The sequence below is a fragment of the Sporobolomyces koalae genome (assembly GCF_050403365.1).
Source record: "Sporobolomyces koalae JCM15063 DNA, S_koalae_JCM15063T_v1_ctg17, whole genome shotgun sequence".
NCBI classification, from domain to species: Eukaryota; Fungi; Basidiomycota; class Microbotryomycetes; order Sporidiobolales; family Sporidiobolaceae; genus Sporobolomyces; species Sporobolomyces koalae.
The window spans coordinates 170,539-195,014 of record NW_027481754.1 but is presented as its reverse complement, the minus strand read 5'-3'; the positions used below and the strand labels follow the sequence as shown (position 1 = coordinate 195,014).

General features: G+C 53.8%; 11 protein-coding genes across 11 annotated transcripts; 5 read left to right on the top strand and 6 right to left on the bottom strand.

The window, feature by feature from the left end:
- Positions 1–73: 73 nt before the first annotated feature.
- RAD17 (Rad17p) lies at positions 74–1,769 on the top strand (the record flags this gene model as incomplete). Its single annotated transcript, XM_076678826.1, has 9 exons — positions 74–127; positions 203–269; positions 342–807; positions 879–990; positions 1,066–1,230; positions 1,297–1,361; positions 1,428–1,485; positions 1,553–1,681; positions 1,749–1,769. 9 exons carry the CDS (start codon positions 74–76, stop codon positions 1,767–1,769), a joined length of 1,137 nt encoding a protein of 378 aa, XP_076534064.1.
- A 233-nt stretch (positions 1,770–2,002) lies between these two features.
- JCM15063_001024 (uncharacterized protein) lies at positions 2,003–2,877 on the top strand (the record flags this gene model as incomplete). Its single annotated transcript, XM_076678825.1, has 5 exons — positions 2,003–2,088; positions 2,180–2,329; positions 2,425–2,524; positions 2,607–2,706; positions 2,768–2,877. 5 exons carry the CDS (start codon positions 2,003–2,005, stop codon positions 2,875–2,877), a joined length of 546 nt encoding a protein of 181 aa, XP_076534063.1.
- A 221-nt stretch (positions 2,878–3,098) lies between these two features.
- JCM15063_001023 (uncharacterized protein) lies at positions 3,099–6,334 on the bottom strand (the record flags this gene model as incomplete). The annotated part of the gene is made up of 12 exons (XM_076678824.1): positions 3,099–3,225; positions 3,291–3,387; positions 3,467–3,566; positions 3,624–3,774; positions 3,836–4,111; positions 4,176–4,239; positions 4,301–4,419; positions 4,477–4,587; positions 4,653–4,916; positions 4,978–5,040; positions 5,101–5,167; positions 5,236–6,334. 12 exons carry the CDS (start codon positions 6,332–6,334, stop codon positions 3,099–3,101), a joined length of 2,538 nt encoding a protein of 845 aa, XP_076534062.1.
- Positions 6,335–9,298: 2,964 nt separating this feature from the next.
- TIF5 (translation initiation factor eIF5) lies at positions 9,299–10,733 on the bottom strand (the record flags this gene model as incomplete). Its single annotated transcript, XM_076678823.1, has 4 exons — positions 9,299–9,404; positions 9,476–10,427; positions 10,506–10,556; positions 10,619–10,733. The coding sequence occupies 4 exons, from the start codon at positions 10,731–10,733 to the stop codon at positions 9,299–9,301; spliced, it is 1,224 nt and encodes a 407-aa protein (XP_076534061.1).
- A 47-nt stretch (positions 10,734–10,780) lies between these two features.
- Positions 10,781–11,562, bottom strand: JCM15063_001021 (uncharacterized protein; the record flags this gene model as incomplete). The annotated part of the gene is made up of 3 exons (XM_076678822.1): positions 10,781–10,870; positions 10,956–11,030; positions 11,386–11,562. The coding sequence occupies 3 exons, from the start codon at positions 11,560–11,562 to the stop codon at positions 10,781–10,783; spliced, it is 342 nt and encodes a 113-aa protein (XP_076534060.1).
- A 250-nt stretch (positions 11,563–11,812) lies between these two features.
- JCM15063_001020 (uncharacterized protein) lies at positions 11,813–12,699 on the top strand (the record flags this gene model as incomplete). Its single annotated transcript, XM_076678821.1, has 2 exons — positions 11,813–11,873; positions 11,990–12,699. 2 exons carry the CDS (start codon positions 11,813–11,815, stop codon positions 12,697–12,699), a joined length of 771 nt encoding a protein of 256 aa, XP_076534059.1.
- Positions 12,700–12,944: 245 nt separating this feature from the next.
- Positions 12,945–16,646, bottom strand: JCM15063_001019 (serine/threonine-protein kinase; the record flags this gene model as incomplete). The annotated part of the gene is made up of 17 exons (XM_076678820.1): positions 12,945–13,201; positions 14,287–14,673; positions 14,753–14,845; positions 14,914–14,961; positions 15,033–15,042; positions 15,120–15,169; positions 15,234–15,365; positions 15,455–15,604; positions 15,683–15,695; positions 15,767–15,777; positions 15,845–15,911; positions 15,990–16,028; positions 16,102–16,121; positions 16,225–16,245; positions 16,323–16,356; positions 16,458–16,472; positions 16,623–16,646. 17 exons carry the CDS (start codon positions 16,644–16,646, stop codon positions 12,945–12,947), a joined length of 1,371 nt encoding a protein of 456 aa, XP_076534058.1.
- A 362-nt stretch (positions 16,647–17,008) lies between these two features.
- JCM15063_001018 (uncharacterized protein) lies at positions 17,009–18,010 on the bottom strand (the record flags this gene model as incomplete). The annotated part of the gene is made up of 7 exons (XM_076678819.1): positions 17,009–17,059; positions 17,132–17,193; positions 17,271–17,345; positions 17,434–17,469; positions 17,547–17,646; positions 17,721–17,835; positions 17,901–18,010. The coding sequence occupies 7 exons, from the start codon at positions 18,008–18,010 to the stop codon at positions 17,009–17,011; spliced, it is 549 nt and encodes a 182-aa protein (XP_076534057.1).
- Positions 18,011–18,596: 586 nt separating this feature from the next.
- JCM15063_001017 (uncharacterized protein) lies at positions 18,597–19,808 on the top strand (the record flags this gene model as incomplete). The annotated part of the gene is made up of 1 exon (XM_076678818.1): positions 18,597–19,808. One exon carries the CDS (start codon positions 18,597–18,599, stop codon positions 19,806–19,808), a length of 1,212 nt encoding a protein of 403 aa, XP_076534056.1.
- Positions 19,809–20,098: 290 nt separating this feature from the next.
- On the top strand, positions 20,099–21,724 carry JCM15063_001016 (2,3-butanediol dehydrogenase; the record flags this gene model as incomplete). Its single annotated transcript, XM_076678817.1, has 8 exons — positions 20,099–20,336; positions 20,403–20,472; positions 20,551–20,606; positions 20,679–20,949; positions 21,016–21,265; positions 21,351–21,465; positions 21,528–21,605; positions 21,675–21,724. 8 exons carry the CDS (start codon positions 20,099–20,101, stop codon positions 21,722–21,724), a joined length of 1,128 nt encoding a protein of 375 aa, XP_076534055.1.
- Positions 21,725–21,970: 246 nt separating this feature from the next.
- On the bottom strand, positions 21,971–24,323 carry JCM15063_001015 (uncharacterized protein; the record flags this gene model as incomplete). Its single annotated transcript, XM_076678816.1, has 12 exons — positions 21,971–22,050; positions 22,107–22,328; positions 22,389–22,719; positions 22,816–22,911; positions 22,987–23,043; positions 23,102–23,169; positions 23,254–23,386; positions 23,453–23,744; positions 23,893–23,959; positions 24,023–24,064; positions 24,129–24,194; positions 24,260–24,323. 12 exons carry the CDS (start codon positions 24,321–24,323, stop codon positions 21,971–21,973), a joined length of 1,518 nt encoding a protein of 505 aa, XP_076534054.1.
- Positions 24,324–24,476: the final 153 nt, after the last annotated feature.

Genomic DNA, 24,476 nt, shown 5'->3' with positions numbered 1-24,476 from the left:
GTGAATGTCGCTTCTCTTCAATGTGGAATCGCTCAGCGTTGCTTCCCGGCTGCCTTAGATCTTGGTCGCTACGATGGCCGACGTCAGACCTCTTGCGAGTCTGCTCAAGAGTCTCAGCTTCAAATCCGTGAGGCTCATCGAACGGAAACCGACATCAAATTGTCTGATATTGACCGATTCAAGCTTGCCCGTTTGGACATAGCGCGCAACCCTCAAGATTGACGAGATTGGGCTCAGGATGATTGTCGAAGAAGGCCGTTCTATCCAAGGTAGGAGGCCACACCACTCTGTTCTTTTTCGAAATGGAATCGCTGAGGTTTGGCCCGTCCGAGTTCTTGTAGCGCACGCTTTCATGTCTAAAACCTGTTTCAAGACATACAATTTCGATCTACCTCGAGACAGTCCATCGGCGTATTTCGATCAGACACCTCCTCCCGACGCTCACGACGTAGATTCCGAAAGTCCCACGCCTCACTCTCAAGACCCCAATGACGAGCAAACTCCTCGAGGCCCTCCTCACTGCGAAATGACAATCTCGCTCGCAACCATGCTCGAATGTTTGAACATTTTCGGGAACGCCGGAGTGACGAGTTCGAACCCGTTCAAGAAAGAGTTTGGTTCCGACGAAGCAGGAGATGGAGGAGATGGAGGTAGACGACGAGGGTGGAGAGGCGATGGTGCTGACGAAGACATTGAAGGTCGAGGTGGCGCACGAGGGAAACGGGGATCGAGAGAGTCGGGTGGAGAAGAGAAACAGACGAGTTTGAGACTGAGCTATGCAGGGATTGGAGAGCCTCTAATCATGCTGTGAGTGCTCTTTAACTCGTTTCTCTCGATCTCGTTCTTGGCCTGGCGCTGAAAAGATCATATCGTCGCAGCTTGGAAGAGAGCGGGATCGTTACAAGGTGCGAATTGACAACGTACGAGCCCGAGGGTTTACTCGACTTGCGCTTCATCGATGAAGACCGCGTACAGCGACTCATCATGAAGGTATGTCGCAACTTTGACCTGTATCAGGGACCGAACGTCTCGAAACTGAACGGCGTCGTCTCCTTTGAAATGCAGTCCGAGTGGCTCAGCGATGCGTTGCATGAGCTTCCACCGACGTCTGACAAGCTGTCCATCAGCTTCTCGCCGGCGCCTGAAGTGATGTATGACGAAGATCGACGAGACGAAGATCAGACGCCTCTCTTCCGACTCGAGGCGACCGGCGCGATCGGAAGCACCGAGGTGATTCTATCACCCGAAGCAGCCGGATCGGTCTCAAGCTGAACTTTGTACATGCATGTCGCTCAGATGGACTACTCGGACAACCGAGATATCCTCGAAGTTTTCGAGTGCGAGAGCCCGATCCGGAACAGGTACGATTAGTCGTCGTCTCTTCTGTAGGACTAGACTGACTCGATTATCGATCTTTGCTTTGACAGCTACAAGTTTTCTCACATTCAGCTCACAAGATATGCACTAGCCAACTCGATCAAGACTGTGAGAATCCATTCCACCTGTCTGAGCCTAATGTCAATCTCGACTTCTGACTCGACGTCTGCTCCAGTCCATCCGCACAGATGACTATGGGCTTGTTTCTTTCCAATTCATGATCCCCCTCAGTCCGACCAAGCAGCCAAGATCGCGGCCGGCTGGTGGCGGAACAACGGATAACGTCGCGTTTGTCGAATTCCTCGTAAATCTCCTTCTCGCTCACCTTCCGGCGACATTTCAGCGACTAATCTCGCTGTCATATTGAACAGTGTGTCGCTCTCGACGAATAGTCCTCTCGCGCAAGCGTATTGAGATTTCCGTAAAATCCTCCTTGTTGTTTCTCCGATCTCGTCTGTGTGTTGCCACTAGTATGCTGAAAGACCTCAAGTTACATAAACAATTTGCGGGCATCGATCGTCCTTTTGAGTTGACTGACTGTTTTTCCCCCACATCGGCGATGCACGAACCTCTCGTTTTCCTCCATCCACCCGTGCCTATCGATCCCTCTCGGAGCCAGTCGCAGATGAGCGCAAATCGCTTCCCGTCGTTCAGCTTGGGCAGTCCTGGTGTGACCAGGGAAGATGTCGACGAGCGCGGCGGAGGAGCCGAGTGAGGATGCCCTCCCCTTTTCTCTCCCCCTCTCCTCTCATCGCGCTGTACCAAGCTCGATAGCCTGACAGATACAGAATGGTGTCTTCAGGATTCTCGAGAAGGCATTGAGGCAGGCGGAAGCGAGGAAGAGGAAGTCTCTCGAGAAGCAACAAGAAGCGATCCTTGATCGAGCCACTACAGCCTCGAAGCAGTACCAGGACAGGATTGAACAGATCACAAAAGATGCTGAACGTAACATGTGAGTCTGCGATAGTCCGTCTTTCCGAGGCGAGTGGATAAATGTCGTTGATCCCGCTCACAAGCCTGAACTTCCTTCTTCTGTATTGCTTGCAGGACCGATGTGGTCGAACACTTCAAACAGGAAGAAACCCGCATGAAAGACGAGTTGGCCGCGACGGAGCAAGCTCTAATTCAGCTCATGCAGACTGACTGTGTTAGGAACCTTTCTCTCTCTGTCTCGAGCTGTGATGCCCAGATTCTCTGACTGCTGACAGTCGAGATTGGATTTACAACAGAGTGACGCGAAACTTGCATCGGCTTCGATTCTCGCTGCGATCGAGGAAATCGAACAGTCTCGAGCTGCAGTCATCGAAGCTCTCGATACCGCCGCAAATTGTAGGCACACTTTTGCTACGAGTCGCCGTTCCCTCATGACTGACGATTTGATCGAGGCTAGACCAAGCGGATCAAGGACATGCACTGCTTCAGGATCTCTGGTCTCACGATTCCGGGGAGCAAGAAGAAGGGCCGGGCATGCAAGCTCAAGGTGGCCAAGCGCAAGACTAGTTGCAGTCGCCGCCGAACTTTCCTGGTCGTAGCAAGAGCTCATTACCAGAGTTTCAAAACTCTTGAGGATAGGTTAGCGTAATTAGATTGGTCAAAAGGTCGCAGAATCCGATAATCGCGAGGTATGGTACTACTAGATTGAAGAGACAGAAAGTACATGGTGAAGAATCTGAACCTGCAGAACCTACCCAGATCGAACACAGCGACAGTGAATGCTTCCTTCAGAACGCGAATCCGAGTCCACCTCCACGCTTCTTGGTTCCGACGGAGTAGACAAGGAACGACGCGAAGAAGAGACCGATCGTGATACCGATTGCGACTTGGACCATTCGGAATCCGATCATCAATCTATCCGAGAAATCGTGAGGACGAGCTCGGAAAACTTCTGAGAATGCGAACGAGGAAATACTCACCCAGAGTTGTACGAGTTGCTGCCTCCCTGACTCATTGCAAGTCCTCCGGCGGCAGCGATACCTCCGGGGACGAGGAAGAGCACACCGGTCGCCATGGCTACGAGAGTGGGAAGAAGCGAAACGACGTCAGCGGATTGGCCACCGGGATTTTGATAAGGATCCATAGTCACGCGTACCTGTGAACGAGGTACCGTTGAACAATCGCGAGTACAAGTTGCCAAGGAGACCAATCACGGTCGCTCCGATGAAGGAGACGATATCGGAACGCTCGAAGATCTGCAAGATGTGTGTCAACACAAATCGCCGCCGTGCGATGGGACCGAAGTAACTCACAAACATGGTAGCAGCTCGATTGGCCACGTATCCCACGACAGCGATGAAGATCATGACTGGCAACTCTCGCGAGCGGAGAGGTTGCATGTTGGCGAGCGAGGAGAAGAACGAGAATGCCGGAACGAGTAGAATGAGCCAGTAGATCGACGCTCTGTTGACGGGCCGGGTCAGTACCTTGGGAATGAGAGAAAAGTATCGGGGCCGGTGCTCACCCTTGTCGCCACCATGGCCATGCCGAATCGCGGTAGCACATGATGCTACCCTTCTGGAGCGACGCAGTCGTTTGCGAGACGATGGTCTGAGTCTGATTCGTGAATGAGAACGAGCCCTCGAATGATTGCGAGACGTTGTTGGCGATGAAGGTTCCATCGAGAGTCATAACCGAGGGATGCTGACTGGCTGCAACCTGGCGAGAAGACGGATCAAAGAGATAGAACACGTCCGAGCCGACGGCGATTGAAAAGCCGAGGAAGAGAGTGTAGATAATCCTGCGCAGCGTTGGAAGACTCGTTAGTTTCTCCAAGAAGCTACATGAACGGAAATGTCACTTACGCATAGACCATTCGTACACTTCCGGCGATCAAGTTCTTCGAAGCGAGTTCGAGCGAGCCGCAGACTGGAGAGGAGGTATGTCAGGACAAGCGATACAAGAGCGGACCTGCGAGATTAGCACTCACGGACAACATAGCCGGGCAGGACCATGACGACTCCAGCTGATGCAACGGATTCGTAGCAAAAGTAGTTCGTCGTTGAGAGACCTCGGGCGGCGAACGAGATGAGTGCAGCGACCGAGATCCTGTCGATATGCAGAAGTTTAGCCACAGCTCGACCGATCACAGCAAATTATGCTCACTCGAAAATGTTGGAGAACACGGCGTTCTTGCGAGCAACATAAAGCTGGAGGAAACACAGCGTAGCGCCGAAAGTTCCTGCCACCAAGGCGTCGATGATACTTCCTGCGAAACTGCAGGACGGAACGCAGCACATTAGCTCTGCTCGTCGTCCGCAATACGGCAAGAGAGGACATACCCCATGGGACAGATGATACCTGCACACATTCCGGCAAAGACGACTCGCAGCCAGTTCGGGTAGATTGGCTTCGATTTGAGGCAGCGATCGAGAGCGACGATGCCTTCCTCGACGCCCATCTCGTCATGCACGACTTCTCGGTAGATCAAGTGAATTCGGTGAAGTTGCCCGAGATTGAGTCCGCCGGAGGCCTTGATGAACTTGGTCTCTGAAGTGTGCGTGTCCGAGTCACCGAAAGAGGCGATGACAACAGAGGGTACGTGACTTGAGACAGACAATATAACGTGAGCGACAAACGCTCTGGCCGAGTAAGGAATAAGCCTACATGAATTGAGCGTTGACACCGAGGACTGCAGACGTAGCATTGAGCTGCGACTCGAGACGATGGCTATGAAACATATTGAGGGTCAATTGAAGTTGGGCACGACAGGTGAAAGAGTAGACATACGAGGGAGCTCCGAAAGTCATCAGAGCCTTTGCCAATTTGAGGATGAAGTCTTGCTTCTGGATAAGCGCTGCAAGAACAAGTGCCGCGCGGGTTAGTCTGTGATCTAGCATCGCCGGAGTAGCAGGGAAGACTCACTGGCGACATGGGCAGTAATGGAGTTCTTGTGCTTGAGCTTCTTGTACTTGTTCTTCTTGCGCTCGCGACCCTCAATTGCGTCCCGATGCTCGGCCGCATCAAGCGATCCGAGCTCATCGCCCTCTTTGGCCGCCTTGTCGTGGGCTTCCTTCGCAAGCTTGATCGCCTCACTCTCGTACCATTTCTCCATGCCTGGGCCGATCTTGGATCGAGGGTCATCTGGATCGATGACCTTGTCCTCAAACGATGTCCCGACCGTGTTGGTCGACTCGCCACGCCTCATGCGATTCGTGTTCGACCCGCGGGGGTAAGCGCCTTCGTCGGCTTCTCCCGTTCGACGACTCCGCCTGCGAAGGTCTTGATCGCGGTCGCCGTAGTAGCTTCCGGTCGAGCTATGACTTCCTTGCGTCATGCCACGGTTCATCCCCGCGACCGGACCTTGCCCGTTGCCGTACAGGCGAAGAAGGTTCGACAAGATACCGGCAGCAGCACGTTGCTGACTCTGCCAGTCCTCGGGGAGGTCATCTTCCCACCCTTCACCTCGCTGTGGCACTGGCCGGTTGTCGTGAGGACGACGACCATCGACATGGCTGTTGACGAGATCCGAAGCTTCTCGGGCTGCCTGTTGGCGTAGGTGCTCTTCGGTCGAACTGCGACGAAGAGCAGGCTTCAAAGGCGGCGCTTGCTGCTCTCCCACGAGAGTTTCCTCCGAGGAAGACCCGTACCGACCCCGAGTGAGCCCGGGTTGCTGATTGACCCGCAACGGCGCAGTCGAAGGGTACGATGGAATGTCGAACGGGTTCGTGTATGAAGGGGCGACGTTGTCGGTTCCAGGTCGATCGAGACCGCGTTCCGGCAAGCCACTACCGTGAGTTGTGGCGGGTTGAGGACGGCTCGGGACAGAGTAGTTTGTGCCGTCCGAGTACATATCCTCGAGAGACATGGACTCTCGCTGCGCAAGAACAGCAGGAGGAGGATTATGCGCGACGTTGTTCGTCGGCGAGTTCATTCCTTGAGCGGGGAAGTACTGATCGGCTTGGCCTTGGTCGTGCGAGAAGCGAATGTGTCGGTTGTTGGACGAACGGGTGTCGTCGCTCATCTATCACAATATATCGTTCAGCTGTGTCGGGTGATCAGGCGGGGACGTGGACCCACGAGAGTGTGTATAGGGGTGCGAGAGACGGGATGAACTTGGTGACCTGCACGAAGTTTGAAGGAGCGAGACAATCGATCCGAGCCGAATAGGTAGTGGTAGAACGAGTGTGAGTTGCGCTGGCCAGCAACGCGAGAGGCCTATCGACGTCGATTGATTGGGACTGGCTGAGAGAAAGGCCTGTTCGGGACGAGTGGCAGAACTGCTCGCCGGTCGCATTCGAGTCTCGGAGGCTCGTTCCGAGCATGTTGAATCACAGAATCCTTGCAATCTGAACCGCTCCACGAGGTCAACTGTCTTGTTGCGCTCAGTAACTTGTAACGTTGCGAAAGCGACCGGTTGTTTACGAGATGGCTTCTAAGCATCGGCTCAGCTGCGATCCCGGTCCGCAGGCATCCTGCGTTTGACCTCGTGCTTGTTGATCTACATGATGCCTCTTGAATCCGCTTTGAGCCTGAAGCCTCGGATGCCATTCGAACAGCGCGAATAGTGTCTTTCAGCCGCGTGACCTCCTGCCGTATCTGTGTCGCGACTTTGGCTGTGCACCGCAGTCCAGATGGGTACGACGTGAGTCGTTGTGCCGTCGGGTGTCAGGCTGCAAGATTCTGAGCGTAAAAAGCAGAGTCGGAAGATGAGACAAATTTGCCTCGAAGCTGTTTCTTGCGAATGTTTGCTCCTGTCGACCAGATGCATCTTACGGAGAATGCACGGTAACGACAAAATCAAACAGGCCAAAAGACAAAGCCGGCAAAAGAATGTTTTCCCCGACGGGGAATCGAACCCCGCTCGCGGCTGTGAGAGAGCCGAATCATAACCACTAGACCATCGAGGATTGTTGGAAAGGGGTTCAAAATGACGTTTATCATATTGACAAATTAAAGCTACGACAGACGGCGAATCAGAAATTATGCGGTTTCCCAATGCTGCTTGCTCCGTCACATTACAGCGGCGGACGAAGCTAACTGCTGATAGATGCAAAAAGTTGCACAAGCCGTAACGGACGGCGCGCCTAGAGAAGCCAAAAAGAGAAGGTCGTACCCGGGTTCGAACCGGGGTCGTCCGGAAGTTGTTTCGTCGTTCAAGACCAATCAAAACCGAAAGTGATGACCACTACACTATACAACCGATTTGCTTGTTGCTTGCAAACAAATGCGCGTATATAAAGTACTTCAATTTAAAGCTTGTCTGCGATTGTCTCCTACTTACAGCGCCATTTCTCAAGCATGTCTAGTCTGTGTGGCATGAGGCAGCGGTAAAGAGAACAAACAGAGTAAAAGCTTGGACGAGGCGTAGTGTCGCAACGCGCCGGAGCGTTTGTTACAATTCTGCTGCCTTTTATTTTGTTGTGATGATCGAGGCATTGACGTTTATTGGGACGACCTGGTTCTATGGATCGGACTGATAGATACTTACACAGCAGACCGAGCCAGCAGACTACCCCAGTCCTGTCTAGCTCTTAAAGGAAGGAGGTTCTTGAGTAATACCTTTCGATCTCGCAGCTTCGCTTATCGCCGTTCAGCGACGTGAAACACACACTATCGCCTTTATCCTGCACGGGATTGTCGCCACACTCCTCGGATTTCGCTCATATAAATTTTGAGTAGCAACGAACGACTTGAACGACAGTCGCGCGGGCAAGCGTCCTTTTCTTCGTTATTTTTGTCACGCCAACCTTTCCGTACCTGCGCTGCGAATGTGTTTCAGAGCAATAACCGAGGCACCTGCATCAGGCCCTATACCAGGATCGATCCGAGCTGTACAAGCGAAGCAACATCAGCCACTATCGGAGCTTGAAAAGCCAGGCTGAGCACGGATCGTAGATCTTCAGACGATATTCAGCTATAAACACCCGCCCTTGACTGTCTTGACCTGTAAAAACCTTGCTGCAGCGGCTTGCTCGTCAGAACGGGGAAGGGCTAAAGCCGGAGCTGACGAGATCCAAGTAAATTGTCGGAGCGGGTATTTCTAGGAGACCGCTAGAGGTTGATGCTGAAGTCTACCCAGATCGGGCGTCACATTGGGTAGGAAGACGAGGCTACGGCTAGTATAGCTCGGTATGGAGTAGACAACCGTCACTATTAGGAGAGCTTAATAGCCGTGTGTATATACACACTGGTAGTGCGGCTAATCCTATTGACTGGGGATATGGCCGAGTGGTCTAAGGCGCTACGTTTAGGACACTCATTTCATTGGAAGTGAGCGTGATCCGTAGTTCGAAAGAGCGAGGGTTCGAACCCCTCTGTCCTCATTTTTTTTGGCTGCCGCTGTTGAGCGGCTAGGCCTTGCTGCCTGTCGCAACAGACTCCAATCGCAATATGGAGACACTACAGACAGCACACTCATCTTTTGCCTATCATAGCAACCGAGAAAAGACCCAAAAGTGTGCGTGTTCGACTCGAACGCTATCTGTCGAGCTTGTTTGCTCGCAAACCGAGAGATTCCATAGCCTGCGTGATGTGTCTTTGGCCTGGTTCTAGTAGCAAAAGCTTGGCGGACGAAAAAAGTAATCGTAGCCCCCGGCGGGGATCGAACCCGCAACCTTTGGATCACACCAAGTGCGTTAGAAGTCCAACGCGCTGCCTTTGCGCCACGCGGGCTGCTGGTTGCTTTGGCACAAAATATAAAATATAATCCTCACCATTGTTCTTGACTATGATGAACGAGAAAGCTCACGTCTTACGAGCTTGCTGTAGGGGCATCAGCGAAAGACTGTGTGCATGCTTTGGCTTGACATACTAAAACGCAGCAACAGCTTCGGCTCGGCATAAATGCCGGGTACTTGCGTGTCTCCTGACGCTCCGATTCAACAGCTCGTCTTACCGCGGTGCACTCTTGACGCATCGATAAAGGCCACGGGTCCAGAGTGGGGAAAGACATTGCGAACAAAAACGCTACACAGATAAGCGCAACCTACTCGTCGTCCGACTCGTCCTCGTCGGAATCAGCCGTCGAGAGCCACGTCAAGAACGGCTCAGCCGCCTTGCGAACCTTCTTCGAGTTCTCCTTGCTCGTGTACCTTTCAAAGTGCACAAGTGCGTCAGAAAATCCATTCGGTACGAGGCGTTGAAAACTGTAAGGAAGACTCACTTCTTGCTGACGTGCGTACCCCACGATTGCAGGAGCTCCTCTTCGAGGATGTCGGCCTGATATAACTCCATGAGGATCTTGGGAAGCGTCGGGATCTGGTCGGGCGACGTCTCCCCGAGCAGGCGCTCGAGTCCACCGAGCAAAGCCTTTTGGTGCTTCTCCGACGTCGTCAACTTGGCCAAGAGCGGAAGGTGCGACTCGAGCTCGTCCACAATCTTGACATCCTCAAACAGCGCCTGGAAGAGCGGAATCAAAGTCTTGTACTTCTTCTCGATTCCGTCCTCCTCGGCCTTCTTGTAAATCTCGACGTCCGAAACCTCTCCCTTGTTGTCCCTGACCCACTGGCCAAAGACATCGTAGGTCGTCTCGCCTCCCTCGTCGTCATCGTCGTCACCGAGCAGGAGCGACGACTGAAGCTTGGCGTCAAGCTTCGAGATGCGCGCCGCGACGGCCTCTTTCGAGGTGTCGACCGACCAATCCTCGTCGTTTTCGCGCTGGGCAATCAACCTCGCCGCTTCCTCCTCCGTCATGATCTCGGCCGCACCCGCCTCGATCTTCTTGGTCAACTCATCGTCACTACCCGCATCCTCATCGTCCACCTGTCCCGGTTGACCCTCGATCGCGTCGGCACCAGCGACCGCACGCTTCTTGCTCTTCTTCGACGCCTTCTTGGGCGGGTTCTTGAGGATGAAGGTCGTGAGCTTGTGGCGCATGTCAATGTCGCCCTGGTGTCCGCACGCCTTGCAATCGGCGAGGATGTAGTCATTCTTGGTGATTTGGAGTTCCGTCTCGGGGTTCTTGCACGACTGGCACAGGACAAACTTGTTGATGAACGAGTCGAGCAGGTCGCGCATGCGGTTCTGGTCGTGCGCGCCATTGACGATGTAGCGTTCAGTTTCGTCGTTGAAGGTCGCTTGCGCTCCAAGTTCACATCCGAAAAACTTGGTCGGGTCTGGCGTCAGGTCCGAGATTGTCAGTCAGCCTGGTGTTGTTAGGTAGAGAGCAAGAGTCGAGAACAGCGGGAGCTCACAGGAAGAAGGACGGTTCAAAGCCCTGGCGACGTCCGCCATGTTGGGGAAAACTGTGCGACTGAACCGTGTCAGCCGTGGCAACCCTCCTAGGAGGATATCGAGAACAACTGACCAGTCTTGATGCCGTTACCTTTGCCCTCGATCTTGGTCATCAAGAGGGGCATCTTGTAGCGGTAGAAGCGATCGGTGACATCGCGACGGACGTTGACGGTGGGAGCACTGGCCATGATGGATGAGTGATCGTGTGTGTAGGTGTGTCTGCTAAGGCGAGGGTTCACGAGAACGTCGTGAACGGCGAAGACGAGATTTGGGTACGAGGACTGAGGAGGTTGAGCTGCCGGTGAAGCATGAACTGGGGTGACAGCTGCAGATCAGGTTCACGAGCGCAGGATCAGTGACCGAACTCCAACAGGAAAGGCAGCGCCGAGACGCGTAACACGGGAACTAACTCCGGAAGGTAAATTGATGTCGGGAGGGACGGCGGCAGGGACAACAAAGGGCGAGAGTTGAGAAGGGATGGCGGACTGCGGCGTGAGTGGGAGCTTCAAGGAACCTCCTGAGGGGGCGCGCGGGCAGAGAACTTGATGAGTGTACAGTAGTCAAAAACGGCAAGCGAGATCGCGATTTCGGAAAACTCGGTTTGAATGCGATTTGACCTTGCATTACAATCCTCGGATTAGATACATAATAATTGCGAGCGCTCGCCTCTTCGGCATCCCCCTCCCGCATTCTGCAGCCGGGCCGGCCTCGCGCACAGGCTCGTAATCGGTCCGAGGGCGTCACGACTCTTCTGTAGTCAGCTTGACACAGCTACCTCATCTCACGTCACGACGCCCCCCGGCACAGCGCGAGTCAGGGTGTCACTTTGCGTGCACGCACCCCTCTGTAAAGGTTCAAGGTGAGACTCGGTTCCGGTGACGGGTGCGTCAATTGTGCCACCTCGAGCGCGAGCCGCGTCCTCGAGTCGAGCGTGACGAAAACCGGCGCTCCAAAGAGTTCGGTCGCAAGCTCTATCAGCTCTCGCTCTTCATCTTCCAGACTGCTTCGACCTCCCATGCCGGCCTGTAAGCTCTCACAAACGGCTTGGAAAGTACCTGGGCTGCAACTGGATGGATCCCGTGCAGATCGACGCTCCGCGTCTGTACCTCCTCGTCTGCGCCAGTCTCCATCGACAGGCGATCATTCGACGCTTTTTCCGGGTCCGACCGTGCCCAGTCGCTCCACTCAATCAGCTTACAGTCGAGTGGTCTCCTCGACAGGACCTTCGCACGCGTGTCGCGTCGAGTCGGTACGATCAGGTAATGCGATGCGCAACGGACATTCGACAAAGGCATCTGCGCGCGAACTTGTCCCCTGCGAGCTCGAAGGTGAGGATTGACCTGAATGATACTGTTACGACATGTCAATAATTAACTGCCAGCTCTTCCGTGCGCCGAGCAACCTCGTGCAGGGTCCGACTCATCTTCGCCTCGATCGCAAACAGGCCAACCTGACACTCGACGTCGTCCTGACTCTCGCGCTGCTTGCGCCTCGTCCCGATTCGAATGCAGTGTTCGAGAACAAACCGATTTTGAGCTGCATGTCTCGGGACCTTGTGACCCTCGCGCGCTCCCTCTACCCTGTCCACCTCGCGAGGGCGAGTACATCTTTCCCGATTCGACCGGACGCGCATCATTCGTCTATACGACGAGTCCTCGTCTCGCAGGTCATTCAGGCTCAGTCTCGCCACACTTGCTCGCACCGCCTACTCCGATTCCGATCCCGTGGGCCTCCTGGCAACAGTATTCTCCTCGCGCATGTCCTCCCGCTGCGCCGAAGCTTGAACCGGCTCGGGACCTCTCACGTTCGCCTCCTTCGGATCGACTCTCTACGCTGAGCTCTTCACCCGGTGAGGGGTTCTTGTTCGAAAACTGGATGCCTGCACACCGTTCGCCTGGGAAACCCCTTGACTCTGATGCTCGAGAAAGTGGTTCCTCGAGGGCCAGCGGACACGCGCATCGACTCAAGTTTCAGCCTCAGCATGGATCCGTCCCGCATTCGCCGCGCCTTCGAGACACGCTGTCGACAAAAGCAGACTTGATCGTCAAAGCCGAAGAGAGGATCAGAGCGCTCGAGCACGAGCTTGACTCGCTCAAACTCGAGTTGGTCGAAACGACTGCGCGAGCCAGTCCTGGCGATACTCGTCGCGCCTGATCTCTCCCTCCTCGATACAAAAACGTCAATCGAGCGCTTGAGTGCCTTCATCGAGCTTTGCTGCTTGTGTACCAGTTGTACTATTCCGCTCACGGTTTCCGTTCTGTCGTTTGTCTCGAAAAATGCATGTTTCTGCTTGTTTGTGTTGAGCAGTGCGAGAAAATATGTGCAAGTTACGAAGGTTCGACAAGGTTGCTGAACAGAAGAGATAGGGGCAGGGAGAGCTCTGTCCTTTCAGGATCAGATCAGAGCAGATGAGCGCTCGCGACCGTAACGATCGTGACGAGACTGAAAACACCGAAATGACTCCGACATGCCGTGTTGCCTGAACTTGGGGCTTGAGTTGGACTCGAAGTGGGAGTATTCGACGAGTCGCCCAAGTTGGTACCGACGGAATTGACCGGTGCGGTCGAAGTTGGGGTCGAGCTCGATGCGCTTAGAGATGCGAGTTCCGATCGACACAATTGTTCAATATCGTCAATCTGGGTCGTATAGCCGAGACCTGTATCGTGTCGAAAACCGATAGATTTAGAACCCAAACGAGGAGTATCAGACGGGAGAGTGAGAAAACCGGAAAAAGGTACAAGCGGAGAGAGGACGAACAGGTAGCACATGGTCGCATCAACGAGATCACGTTTTCTCGACAGCTACACGTTCCAACCTGAGCCGCACCTCCTCCTTGAACGCCGCAACCCTTTCCGACGCAACATGGAGGTAGTCAGCGTTTCCGGAAAATACAAACACATAGTTCAACTCTCGAGAGCGTGATTCTCCAATTCAGGACTTACTCTGAGGGTACTGACCCAAGGTCGACAGTCTGATGCGCATTGGCCGGAACCACTGTCCACAGCGCGTCCAAGGATGTCTGCGTAATTTCCGACGGCTTGAGCCTGGTCTCCCGAGAGTTGTCGTTTCTCGTGTGCGATCTCTCGAGTACCGAGAGTGGGAACGGAAGCAGGGGCCGCAAGGGCTTTTGGCAGAATGAGAACAGGTCACATGTAGTTCTTGTCAACCTCGGAACTTTGGGAAGGACTGGATGAGAAGGCTTACCTGAGCCCACTAGGGTCCAGAGCAGAACAGACGCAAACAGCATTATACCTCGAGTACGTAGAAGTTGTGGCTGGTGGAGATGAACGGAGAAGAAGTGAAAGACGGGAAGTCAGTCGTGAGCCGAGAGGCTAAGAGAGGCGGTGTCGGCGCAAGGTCGAGCTAGCGAGATCTGTTCCGCTCGGCCGACACCCGGTACTGTAAGCCTCGTGAGTCGTCAAGTGAGGCAGGACAGAGATGACGTTGATAGCAGAAAGCCAAGGAAAATTGGGGAGGGTAAGTCCGGCCCGCAAGGGTTCCGAAGTGCTCTAGCTGAGACGAAAAGCGCTGAGCATTGTCCGCCAAGCATGACGCTCTCTCCCATTCTTTTGCACGTCGCGCACGGGGGGACGAAGAACAGGTGTTACACGTTGAATCAGTGGTACAAGATCAAGACAGGCGCACGAGATGGATTCGGTGTTAATTCTGTGCGTAGACTTGGTTGACGTTGGCCTGTAGACTCGCAAACGGAGTTGGGAAAGAATGTCAGCAGAACTGAACTATCGTGCGGAAAGCTGAGGACGAAGGACTGGAAATGTACCGCTTCTTCTTCTGCCTCTCGTTTCGCGCGATCGGCCTCTTCTCTGACACGTTTCTGCTCTTCGGGAGAACCTCCGAGTCCAGCGACATTGAGAGTCGCCCTTCGGTGTTCGCCGCCATCCTTGAGAGCCGCCGCAGCACGGACGGCAAAGATGGCGCGTCGGAACGTGCCCCGTGCGTCGAAGTTCTTGCGCAACGACGGCAACAGATCGGGCGGGTTGTACGATGAAGTGTTTGCTGCTGGGTGTGTCGAACCGATCGAAGCGAGCCACGGGTGGGTGAGGGCTTCGGCAGCCGTCATGCGTTTCGTTTGGTCGATCACGAGACAGCGGTTGATGAAATCGCGAGCTGTTCAGAGAGACGAGATCATGGGTGTGTGAGCCGAAGAGCCGCGATCAGGCGGTTGTGACAACGGAAACAGTCTTGCCAGTTTCAGAGACCCCTTGCCAGTACTCTGCGGGCTCAAACGCATAGTCGGCGGAACAGATGGCCTGAATCTCTTCAACTTGGTTGTCCCGATCTGTGACATAGTGACTAGAAGTGTGAGCGCGCTCAATCGTAACAGAACGCGCATTATACAGTACGAACCGAATGGTGTGTATCCGCAGAGCAAGAAATAAGTGACGACGCCCATGGCTGTTGTCGACAATGCAGATATTGGTCAGTAAAAATACAGAATTTACGACGGAACGAGCGACAAGGCTAACCCCAGATGTCCTGTGAAGCAGAAAGAGAGCGAGATTAGCCAAAGAAGAGATTGACAAGCTTTTGGAGAGCTAGGACAATTCACTCACAACCGGTTTGCCATGTCCAATCTTCTTGAAGATCTCGGGTGCCATGTAGCCTGAACATTCCAACGCTCAGTCGAATCTTCAGCTCGCGACGACCGGGTGGAAGAATTGGCGTACCGGGAGTACCGCAAGTCGTCGTGAGTGCCGAGAACTGTTGATCGTCCATGACTTTACTCAACCCAAAGTCTGCCAGCAAGAGGTCGGAATCGGCATCCTTGGAACGGTACAGTAGGTTCTCGGGTTTGATGTCTTTGGAAGCAGTCAAGGAGACGAAGATCGGATCGGGTTCAGTGAGAATGCTCTGCCACAGTGGCTCGAAAGGAAGAGCGCGAATTTACCGCGGTGAACGATCCCGTGCGAGTGCAAGTATTCGACTGCACTCATGACCGTCTTGACGAGTTTTGCCGCATCCTGTTCCTTGAAGTATTGCAGCGCGCAGATGCGATCAAACAACTCTCCTCCTTGACAGAGATCCGTCACGAGGTACACTAGGTGTCGAAAATGGGTTAGCGAGCTATTGATTCAGACCACTGCTACGGGAGTCTTGATTCGGGGAAAGGACTCACGGTTGTTTTGCGTCTAAATCGTCAAAGGTACAAATTCTCTGTCAGTCAGTACAAGACTTGCTTATTGAGGGATGACCAGTCTACCTCAAAGTAATCTGTACGGAGTCGGGAAACGAACGGTCAGAATCACCGTTCGGGACCGAGAAGGAGCGGTATACTTACCCCATAGGGTGACAATGTTGGTGTGACCTTGCGAGATGGACTTGAGCACCGCAATCTCGTTCCGGATCTACAATGGGCGGCTCAAAATCCGAGTCAGCGATGTTGTTGACTGACAACTCTTTCTAGCGCTTCTCCCGCAACTGACCATGTGCTCTCGTCCAGCCATCAGACGCTTGTTGATGACCTGAACAGAGAAATAATCTGGATTAGTGGCTTTCTTCTTCGGAGATGAGACAGCTGAAAGAGAATGTTCGAACCTTGCAGGCATAGTATTTGCCTGAAGAATCCAAACCATGAAGCGAGCGAGATGGCGAAACTCGAGCGAGGTCAGTATTCTCCTTGACGAGCTTAGCATACAGGTCGCTGTCAAAGGACCGTACCCGTCTTGATATGAACACATTCTGTCGAGAAGAGAGGTTTTCGTCGTTGAGTACAGGGGCCATGGTCTCTGCTCGCGTCATTTCGACTTGTGACTGACCTTTGACGACTGCATAAGTCCCTTGACCGAGAGTCTGTGGATGAGCAGCATCCGAGTCAGTTCCAAGTACGTCGACGCGTCCGGTTTCGAACGTCATCGAAGGCATCGTGCGCGACGGAGAGGAGAGGAACCCACCTTGCCGGTCTTGTACTAGATAGTAGGATATCCAAGGAGCGGCGAGATCAGCTAACATGTCACTCGCAAGGAGTCGACGCACCACATGCGTTCGTCGTTTCGTTGACCCGAGAGGCCGCCCTGAACGCCCTATACAGGATTGACCTTGAAACATCTGTCACTTACTTGACACGGTACGGTAGCTGCCATGACTCTGAGAACGGCAAGTGAGATGGTTGATAGCCGAGACTCGAGCCGCGATACTGTACTCGCGATTGTCTCATCTCCTCTTCTCTGTCTACTGTAGTAAGGTTTTTGAGGGGCATTCCTCCGCGTCCAACGAGAACGCAAAATCGCTAACTCCTGGGAGAAAAGTTCGCCCAGACAAGCACGTGGCTTGTATTGGCTTGCACGCGAATTGAACGGCATCGATCTGTGTTAACAAGAGAGTTGCCACCAGGTCAAGAGATCGACAGGCGCAGAGAAACAGGTAACAACATGAGACGCATGTGAGGCAGAGAAATAAAAGCAAGGAAACAGTAGAGAAAGACGAAAAAGGCCGAGAGCGATGTTCATTCGTCATCCTCGAGAGGCTTGTAGTGCTTGGCAAGTTCCGTTTTGAACTGTATAAAGCAAGACAGCGAGAGGGTCAGCAGATGGGTACGTCAGGTGTGCACGAAAGATCGACGACTTGCAGCTTCGGCATCGTCCCAAAGGTCGGCTGCCTCGACGTTCAAAGGCGAAGCATTGTTCGGCTCTGCGTTTTATTTTTTCACGCAACTCGCTAGTCAGGTCAAACGCGAGAGGACGAGTGCAGTTGCGGGTCGAGCTCACCTCCGAGTAGCGATTGGAGCGAAACGAGAATGGTCGAAACCGACAGGGCAGGGGACCATTTTTCCTTGAGGATATCTACACACACACGAGATCGTCGTCGAGGTTAGACAGTTTCAGACCTAGCGCAAGATTGTCGCCGTCAAGCGGCCCGAGGATGACGCACCGAGACAGATATTGCCGTGCATGTCGACGTTGGGGTCTGTCCGATGTGCAGCAAGACGATCTCAAGATCAGTGACTATCCTCTTGCTCACGAGGCAATGCTGTGAGGACTGACGGAAGCAAGTCGATTCGAACCGGACCGTCGGGGCTTTGAAAGGGTATTCTTGGGTGAAGCGCAGCGAGATGGCGTACACGTGTCCCTCATACGGCGTGCCCTGTGGTTCAAGAGAGTCTCAACGTGAGGTCGCACGATCAGGAGTCGGAGAATAAGGAGGAGTTCTGTGCTCACTTCGGCGCCTTCGAGCCGTCCGACCCAGTAAGTCATGTCCGAGTCGGACTCGGGGAATGCCGAGATGCCTGGTGCCGGAGGAGACATCATGAGGGACATGAGCTCGGATTGCAGTCTGCTCGGCCCAGAATGACGGGGTCAGCATCCGTGTTGAAACATGGGAGAGGGAATGGGACCGACCGCTTTGCGACGCTGGCCGCGTTAGACGCCTCTTTGTCGTGCACGATACTCTTGCTTGTTGAAGATGCGGTCGAGGCCGGGAAGGCAGTGGACGGGTTCATTGAAGTCATGTTAACGGAGCGTGGTGAATGTTGAGTGATCAAGTGCGGCGAATCTGCAGATGCGTTGCTGATCTTGAGTCCCGAATCTTTATACGAGACCTTGATGAGCGTGTTCGCTTACGTGTAATCGCTGCTTTGCTGACGGAGAGGGGCAAGAGTTGAAGGAAACGCACGCGCGCGCGCGGTGAACATGTTTGCTTTCACCCACTGTATGCCACCACTTGGACCCGTTCAAGCACCATGCGTCCGTGTCAACACCTCACAGATATGCCGCTGACCGCGCAAGACGCGCTCTAGTGCTGAAGTCGCGATCGAAGTCGCAGTTCATCATTCAGCTCAAACAGCGCAGAAGCGCACGGCAACCTAGCAAGGGACGAGCACAGGCTCATAGTGACATAGCTGTACGATCCTGAGTGCGACATGCCAACTCGATGGATAGCGCAAGTGTCGACCTTCGCACCCGAGACGATCCGCTCAACCTCGGCACATCCCGACTGCTCATCAGTTCCGGGCTGATCAGCCGCCGCGGATCAAGGTGACACAGCGACAAGGATGTCTCCTCTCGCCGACTCTTAGCATCACCTCGTACCCCTCCATGGACGTGCCCTTTTCTGCTCCGAGCGCTGGGACCGTCTCGGGTCAGCTCGACTCGCCTCGCGCGATCCTGATCGTTGCATTCGCGCTCCCACTCTTCCTCATCGTCTCGGGATCGATCGTCGCCTTTCTGTGCTGGCAACGCCTCCGCAAGCGGCAAGACCGCACCCACGGCACGAAACAGCTACCAAACTCGCTCGGATCCTCAACTCCGAGCGACGAACCGGTCCAGCGTGCGTCCCAGATCCCAATGATGAGCGCTTTCTCATCCACTCGTCCGCTGCTCCTGCCTCTTCGTCTCTCGACGACACCGCCAACTCCGAACCATACTGTCCGGAAACCCCAGCCCATCTCGAGTTCCTTCTCGCTCGCCTCGGTCGCGACGACCATGACCCCGACCGGGACGAGGGTGCTCGCCAAGAAGAATCGCAGAACTTGGCCTCCTCCGATCAGCTTTCCCCTCGAACTCGTTACCTTGGACCATCAACCCGCGACCGCTGTCGTTGGCTCGACTCGCGAGGACATCGCAGACGACCGAGACTCTGATGGAATGGATCGAGGAGCGCCCGCTACCGATCTGTCTCGAGGCGTGTCTCTCGTGTCGGGATACCACTCACAATCGAACCACCCGCACCAGCTGCACGAAGTGCTCGCAAGAGAGGCTCGCGACTCTCGAAACTCGTGGAACACAGGTGACGAAGATTCGGTACACTTTACGAGCGATCAATCCCCTCGACGTCGTGCGAGGTCGCTCTCGCTTTCGAGCTACAGTCACGAAACGATCGGAGCGACGACCCTCGGCAAATTGATCGATCAAGAAGTGACGAGGATCGCTCACATGGCCGACGCCGAGGGAGACCCAATCCCTACCCGTGATGCAAAGCTAGTGTCGGAAGAGGTCGCACCGCTCGAGTTGCTCCACCGTCCAGTAACGCCACACCCGTGGCACTCGATACCGTTCCCACGTCTCCCAGCTCTCTCGCATCCCTCGCGTTTTCGTTCGAATGGACCGGTTCTCACGTCGAGACCGCTCCCCCTGCCCTACGATGCGCCAAATGATCGAATTGCGCACGGGCAAAACGACCTCGAGACGGGTCGTGCCCCGTACAGCCACGCGAAATGGGCATCGGCAGAAAGCTTGTTATTGTGGGGAATGAAGCGACGCGAAGAGAGGAAACGCGAGAGGGATCAAGCTCTTCATGCAGTCGAATAATGGACAACGAATCCGCCGATAGTTTGCTTTGCATCGTGTGTGTTGTCGCAGACGGGGTCGATAGGCTTGTTTCTTTTCATCTTGAGTACAGTAGTTCGCCTTTGCAGGCCATTGCAATTCTTGCTTGCATTCGCTCCGGACTGTGGAGAACAGGAGCCCTACGCACGCGCCCTTGCATATAGCCCGAGTTGCGCTTGTGCTGCCCCACAGTTCCGACGTCCGCTGTCTCCACTTCCGAAAACCGCTCCTCTCTTCCGAACACCTCTCTACCCTGAAACCTCAACTGCAGCATGTCCAACTCTGATCGTGCAGTCATGAAATCGGCACTCTTCTACGGCAAACACGACATCAAAGTCGAACAAATCCCTCGTCCTACCCCACAAGGTCGACAAGTTCTCGTCAAAGTCGCATGGTGTGGGATTTGTGGTACCGACTTGCACGAGTTCGAAGCGGGACCTATCTTGTGTCCTACGAACGAAACGCCTCATGCGCTCACGGGCACGGGATTGCCAGTTTGTCTAGGTCACGGTGAGCGCTCGGTCTTGCATTCGGACGCAATTCGCAGAGGCTCATTCATATGACTCCCTTGGACAGAGTTCTCGGGCATTGTCGATGCCGTTGGCGACGAGTGCAACGATTGGAAAGTCGGCGACAGGGTTTGCATGTGAGAGCTGTTCTTCCTCTGAAAACTGGCGCCTACGCTTTATTGATCCTCCCGCTTTTCCTATCGTTCGTGATCCAGTGAAGCGGTCATTTCCTGTCACGAATGTTACGCCTGCAAGATTGGGTGCAACAATGGCGAGTCTCGCCCAATCGGTGACTCTTTATCATCCACGCGGACCTAGTATAACCTTGGTTGTCTCTCTTCAGCCTGTTCCAAACTCGGATTCGTGGGTCTCTCAACGTCGACAAACCTGGGCGGAGGTCTCTCCGAATACTATCTTTGCGACCGACCCGAAGACTACCTGCACCGACTGCCCGATTCCGTCTCGCTCAAAGCGGGAGCAATGTGTGAACCCCTCGCTGTGGCAATTCACGCAGTGAAACGCTCTGGGTTCAAGAAGGGAGAAAAAGTCCTCGTCTGTGGCAGTGGCCCGATCGGGAGTTTGTTGATCACCGTGCTCAAATCGAAAGGCGCTTCGTGAGCCGACCACCAGATAACGTCGAATCAGGCGTCGATGCTCATTTTCACGTTCTGGTTGCACAGTCAAATCATCGTGTCGGAACCTTCCTCAGCTCGTCGGGCAGTAGCTGAGCGAGCGGGTGCTGATCACCTGCTTGATCCCATGTCTATCGATGTCGTTGCAAAAGTCAAAGAGCTCACAGGTGGTCCAGACTGTGGTGTCAATGTTGCGTTCGAAGCGGCTGGTAATGGCAAAGCGCTCGAAGCTGCAATCGGTGCAACTTGCACGAGGGGAAGAGTGCTCAATGTTTCGGTTTGGTCAAAGCCTGCGGTGGTACGAAATTTCGTCTTCTACTCCTCCCAAGCTCCGCCAACGTTGTCACACGCTCGATGCTAATCTCGGCATATTCATTGGTTAGATCGATATGAACAAGCTCGTGTTCGAAGAAAAGACCATCCTTGGTTCATCTTGTTACCGCGGAGATCATGAGGAGCTTCTGGCGGCGCTCGACAGCGGCTCGATCAAGCTCGAAGGTGAGCGACTCGCGCTCTTCCTGCATAGTCTGCGAAATTACTCTAATCGACTGCCCTGCCAGATTTCATCACGGCAACGATCCCGCTTGATGACCTGGTCGAGAAAGGCTTCAAAGAGCTCATCCACAACAACGAGAATCGTGCGTCTAGACTGAAGCCCTTCCATCATCAAACTGCGAATATGCTGACTGGTTGAGCCATGGCGACAGACGTCAAGATCCTCGTCTCCCCATCTGGTAACCTCGACCAACCATTCTAATGCTTGGAAATGATCGGAATTGGGCAAGAAAGAACGGAACAAACATGTGTACAAGCGTCAACAATGAAACAGTGAAATCGAATCCAAGTGCATCTGAACTTCTACCCTATCAAGCCCGTCTCCCTCTCTCTTTCTCTTTCTTTCCCGACCGTTCAGCTGGCGTACCTATGAGACCTCGACCTACTTCCCAATCTGGGCCCGTTCTTGTTGCGGAGCAACTCCATCTCGTGTCTGTCCTCTGAATCGTCACTCGAGAATTGATCGGAGGATGAGTCGGTATGCTCGGAGTGACTGAAAGCAGAGTCGTTCGACAGGGTTCTTCGACGCTGTTGACGAGCGAGCGACAAAGTGGTTCGTCGAGCGTATATTGTTCGGGGCGCACGCAGATTCTCGATAATCTTGCGTTTCAGAGCCTTAAGTTCCTGGTCCCACTGGTCGATCTCTTTGAGCAATCGAAACTGGTTGTTGGGGTCTGCACGATATTTGATCCAACGTCGAGCGCTTGCTGCCTTGTAGTCGTAAGCTCTGAACAATCGATCACGGATTTTCTTCATCTGTTCGCGCTCGGCGGGTACAGCTGATCTGTAGGTCTCCGGCCGGAAGACTGATTCGTAGCGCTCCAACTCAGAGGCTCCTGTACTTTTATCCCAGAGTTCCCTCTCACATAGCTTTTGCCAACCGTCTTCGATTTCGAAGCGCTGCTTGGAGCGATCCTCGAGCTCGACAAGCTCAAGTACAAGCTGCTCCTTCTGCTTTTCTAGCCCTGGCAGAAGGTCTTTTGGCTCCTGTAGGTCGTGCGTAAGTCTATGCCTGAAGGTAGGTGGTTGACCGACGGGCGCGATTCCGATCTTTTCACGTTTGCCATCGACCTGGAATTGCTCGGCAGCCTGTCTCTGCGCTGTTTTGTATCCGGATTCTCGATCTTTGCGATGCCACTCGAGGTCTGGACGACCATGGCGAGGTTTGCGTTCGAAACTTTTCTTGCGAATCAAGCGCTAGTGACGAAACAAAGCTCGAAGCGTCAGTCAGACAACAACCACAAGCCAAAAGTTTACGGAACTTGAGAGCAAGAGCTCTTTATCCAAACGAACCCAAAGGTCGAGGTACGCGCAAACGACCGAAGTGGCGAAAAAGGGTGAGACTGTCACTGCAGACCAGACGTCCGTGAAATTCAAGACTCCAATGTTCTGCTCGATTCGAGAAAGCTCAGTGAGGATGCGAGGTGAAAGTCGGGGAAAGGGAAACATAGGGAGAATGCTCACGAGCATGTTGAAGAAATGGGCGATCAATCCGACGACGACACTTGCGGTACTGATCTCCTGCAGACGCAAAGGTAGAACTGTCGTCAAGGTGCGTGTCGAAACATTGGCTATTGACGAGAATCTCGCCAACATCTTCCTTCTCGACGAGGACGTAGACTCGAGGCGCAGTCCAACAGACGAAACCTGTTGACAAAGAAATGTCGGGCAGTCAGTTTCTTCACGATCGAACAGGGCTTCGACCTCAACAGATTCTGCCGATGAACCTACCGATCCAACCAAAGACGAAAGCGATCACGCCTTTCGTATCGTTGGGCCAGTGAGATTGTTTCGGCGGTGCGAGTTCGACCACCCGGAACCAAGCGACGAGCAGCCAAACGATGATGGCCAACCAGGCAAAAACCTGTGACACGGCCGCACCGCTTCAGCGTCCTGTACCAATATCAATTTCGAGGGGAAAACTACTCACGATAGAACCACTGTGCGACGAGGACAAAAAAAGGTCGGGTCGATCAGCCGCCGAATGCGATCGCACACGCTTGTTGTTGAAGAGGAGATTGGTGGTATACCAGATTGTCCAGAACACTCCACGGGGGATCCCCAGGATGCGCTTTTTCGGTTCTTCAGGAAGTCCGAGTCCTCGAAAAGTATAAATCCATCCCGACATGGCGACACCGACGGCTGTGAGTTTCTCCGTCTCTGGCAACGCTTCCTGCCACCAAAACTTGTGGGCGTAGTAGCACATAGTCGAGAGAATGCCACTGTAACGAATTGGAAAGAGAATGAGTTTCGGCCGTCACCGAGCTGAGGATGGGAAAACTTGCATCTCCATAATTGCAAGGATCCTACGAGAAGGGAATTGTAGCTGCGACTCTTTTGACGAGATTTGGAACCCCCGAATCGACTCACGCATAGAGCAACCATTGATGCAATCCGACTTTTTCCATCAAGAGTGCCGTAAGGTGGAATCCGTCCCCTAAAAGTAACGTCGGAACGATCAACTCTGCTATACCAATACCAAGTGGAACAAGAGGCATACCAGCGAGCCAAAAGCCAAAGTACGCGAGCGTCGTTGTAGTCACTACAAAGTCAGAGCGTAGGTCAACGATTGATAGGATGGAAAAAGCAAGAAGAAACGACCGTACTTTCAGCTTGTTTCCGTTTCCAGAGATCCCACCATGCCGGGATCAAAAGCCAAGTACCGAATGCGGCTGTAGCCAACACGAACTCATCAGCAAATGCAGAGAACCGAGAAGGGGAGACAAGTCCAGTTTACCCGACATCCACCCCGCCAGAGATGCGACAAGTTGTTGATCCGTGAGAGGTGGAAGGTCCGGCATCGGTCAGAAGAGTTTCCCTGCAGGTGCTGCTCTGCGGGTTCAGCTTGCTCGAGTCGTTTTGCAGATGCTCGATCCGTAAAGGTTGAACAGACGGTACAAAGTTTGTTGTAATCGTCGACTGTTCGTCCGAGGTGAGTAGATTCCTCAAAGAAA